The sequence below is a fragment of the Chinchilla lanigera genome, unplaced genomic scaffold (assembly GCF_000276665.1).
Source record: "Chinchilla lanigera isolate Chin_1 unplaced genomic scaffold, ChiLan1.0 scaffold00181, whole genome shotgun sequence".
Lineage (NCBI taxonomy): Eukaryota > Metazoa > Chordata > Mammalia > Rodentia > Chinchillidae > Chinchilla > Chinchilla lanigera.
The window spans coordinates 74423-77292 of NW_004955582.1; the positions used below are offsets into that span (position 1 = coordinate 74423).

General features: G+C 38.7%; 1 protein-coding gene across 1 annotated transcript in view; it reads left to right on the forward strand.

Annotated features, from left to right (window-relative positions):
• LOC102006625 (ankyrin repeat domain-containing protein 26-like) overlaps positions 1-2870 on the forward strand; it is a 97296-nt gene that overhangs the window by 3049 nt on the left and 91377 nt on the right. The window contains exon 4 of the mRNA XM_005414285.2: positions 2072-2175. Within this exon, the coding sequence (XP_005414342.1) occupies positions 2072-2175 (104 nt within the window). The remainder of the gene's footprint in view (positions 1-2071; positions 2176-2870) is intronic.

A 2870-nucleotide genomic window follows, 5' to 3' on the forward strand; every position in this document is an offset into this window, starting at 1 on the left:
CTTTCTTTCTTTCTTTCTTTCTTTCTTTCTTTCTTTCGCTAAGCTGCCTAAATGGAACTCAAACTGGGGTCCTTCTGCCTGGCCTCACAGACTGATTAGATTACAGGTGCACACTACTGTGCCCAGCTGGAAATTCTTTTGATAATTTAGTCTCAGCACTCCTATGAAAGTATTTATTTAACAGTCAGGGAGAATTGCATGCAAATGGAGGTAATTTTCAGTTTTGGAAAAATCATTGAAAAAGGTATAATGAATTTTTTTCATTTCTTTGTGGGACCTCACTTTTGGTAAAACATGATGGTAAAGAAGTATTTTACATGGAAACACTTGCTTTATACACAACCATTTGGAAGCACATGCACAAGAAAGATATAAGTAAAAGACTGTGGACTAATTGTGGCTCTTACCTATATTCAATTTCCCTTTATAAATTGAATCCACATTGAACTTTCAGGAAACTCTAGCAGAATTTGTGGTTTCTAGATGCTGTGAAAGAAGGGAGTCTAGTGTCTTCAGAGCCCACGTGGCTGTTAGGGTTTGCCCCCTGTATGTGAAGCTGACGTGTTTTCTCCAGTTTGCTATGAACCCACTTGTGTATTTTCACCTGTCTACTACTGTGCCTGTCTGAGAGTTTCCAGCTTTTAAATTGTGGTATATTTTAATAGAGTCAGGTGTTTCAAGACATTTCATGTTAATTTATAGGAATGTAATGTATATTTTATAAGAAATTCTTAGAAATGGAGTTCAATTCAGAAGTTGTTGTTTTCAGTGTTTTCCCTTATGCTATAGATGATCGTGTTCCTGTTAGAATGTCTACAAGCCTTATTAAGTTAATTATGATTACAGCTGGATAATTTATGCATGTTACCAAGAATACCACATCATCCTCTTCAGCCTTATCCCTTAAAAACAAAAGTGGCTTAGTGGCTTTCATTATGGCAAAATTAATCTGTATTGAGCAGTATTAGATTTTATTCCTGATGATAAAATACACATTGGGTAGTATTAGAATGTTTATTGATAAACCGTATTTTACCTCTAATTTATATTTTGCCTAAATAAATAAAATAAAGAAATAACCTTAGCTATTAAAATGGAACCAAAATAAAAAAATATTTAAAATGGTCAACATGCATGTGAATCCCGGGATTACCATTACAAATGAGAATTGAAGTTTTGTACTGAGCTTTCTAACAGCTAAGATAATATTTTCATGTAATAATAGTGGAAACACCCATAGACAGTTTACTAATAAGGAATCAAAGTTCAGTTGGAGCATGTCTCACAATTGAGTGACCATGTCCTGGGGACTCCTTTGAAGCAGGAATTGTTGACCCTTGAATTTGGATCCTGACACCGTAAGTAGAATCCAGCAAGTTTCCTCCATAGCCCTGAAGAAATTTCCATGTTATTGCAACGCTCTCAGTAGTGTATCCCTTAATTCTTTGTAACTCTTAATTCCTCAGATGTTGATACTTGTCAGAAAAAAGTATTGTTGAATAGGGATAAAGCAAAGTTAAAGGGATTTTAATACTGAACAAATAATGCACAGTTTTATAATTTCTCAAGCAGATGGTTGTTAATTCTGTTGAGACATACAACTTGTGGAAATTATTCTTTGGAATATAGCCTGAGAATCCCTGCCCTAGAAATGATAATTTAGCTCATTAATTCAGTAAAAACACTTAAATCTTTTACTTCTGTGCATTAGTGTTTGGGCTACTGAGGTAAAAGATATGCCCTTGCCCTCAAGACGCTTTTGATTTAGGTGGGAGATGGTACCTAACTCCAAAATACCACAATAAATGCTGTGATGGAAAGATCCTTGGAACCAGTGAATGTCTGAAGCGAGTTTTCACACTAGTTCATGTAGCAATTGGCAGAGAGAATGCACTGCAGAGGGCAGATGGCAGGGGCAGCACACGTGCAAGCACTGTGAGTGAGAAGGAAGAGGCTGCTGTGTATTCGTTATCTATATGAGGTTAGAGTCATTGGGTCTCTTACAAGGTTTTCCGTTCAGCTGAGGAATAGGCAGTTGTGTAGGTTATAAATTATTTCTGCTTGTTCACAGAATGGCCTCACACCGCTTCTGGTGGCTCAAAGGCAACACAGACTGGCAGTGGTGGAATTATTAGAAAAGAAAAAAACAAATAAAGCGATGGATAAGCCGGCAAGGTATAGTTGTTTGTTCTTTTTTTAAAACAAGACTTTAGTAGTGTTCTAGAGGAGTACTAATGAAGTCAAATACTGCAGTCAAAGAAATCAATGGGAAGAAGACTAACTTACAGTTCTTGGGATATAATGCAATATGTGCATCTAAACTGTCAGATAAAACGTGGTTATTTGGATTGGGCAACAGAAAGAACACTGTATAGTAGGAGTCATGCTGTGTTATACAGTAATATTGACCGATGTTTGCTTTTTAAAATGAGAACATAAAATTTTGTATCAAAATAATAAGGGAATAACAACAGTTAATACAGTGTGTATCGTTATCTTCAAATTACTTCCTCTGAGTACAAGGCATAAGCTTAAAGGATTCTTACAAAAAAGAAACAGAACACAAAACTTTCTTTTTAATGATCTAAAATAAACTAATATCACTCCCGGCCTCCTGGTTCCCCGGAAGGATGCTTCCAGCGCACAGGGAGCTGTGGGCAGGGAGCGCCAGCCTTCTGGCTGGCTAGCTTCCTGCCTGCTGGCTCCCGGAGGGTGGGCCCCCCGCGCACGGGGAGCCTCGGGCGGGGAGTGCCGGTTTTTTGGGTCTTTGGACCGGCGACTCACTCCCGGCCTCCTGGTTCCCCGGAAGGATGCTTCTGGCGCACAGGGAGCTGTGGGCGGGGAGCGCCAGCCTTCTGGCTGGCTAGCTT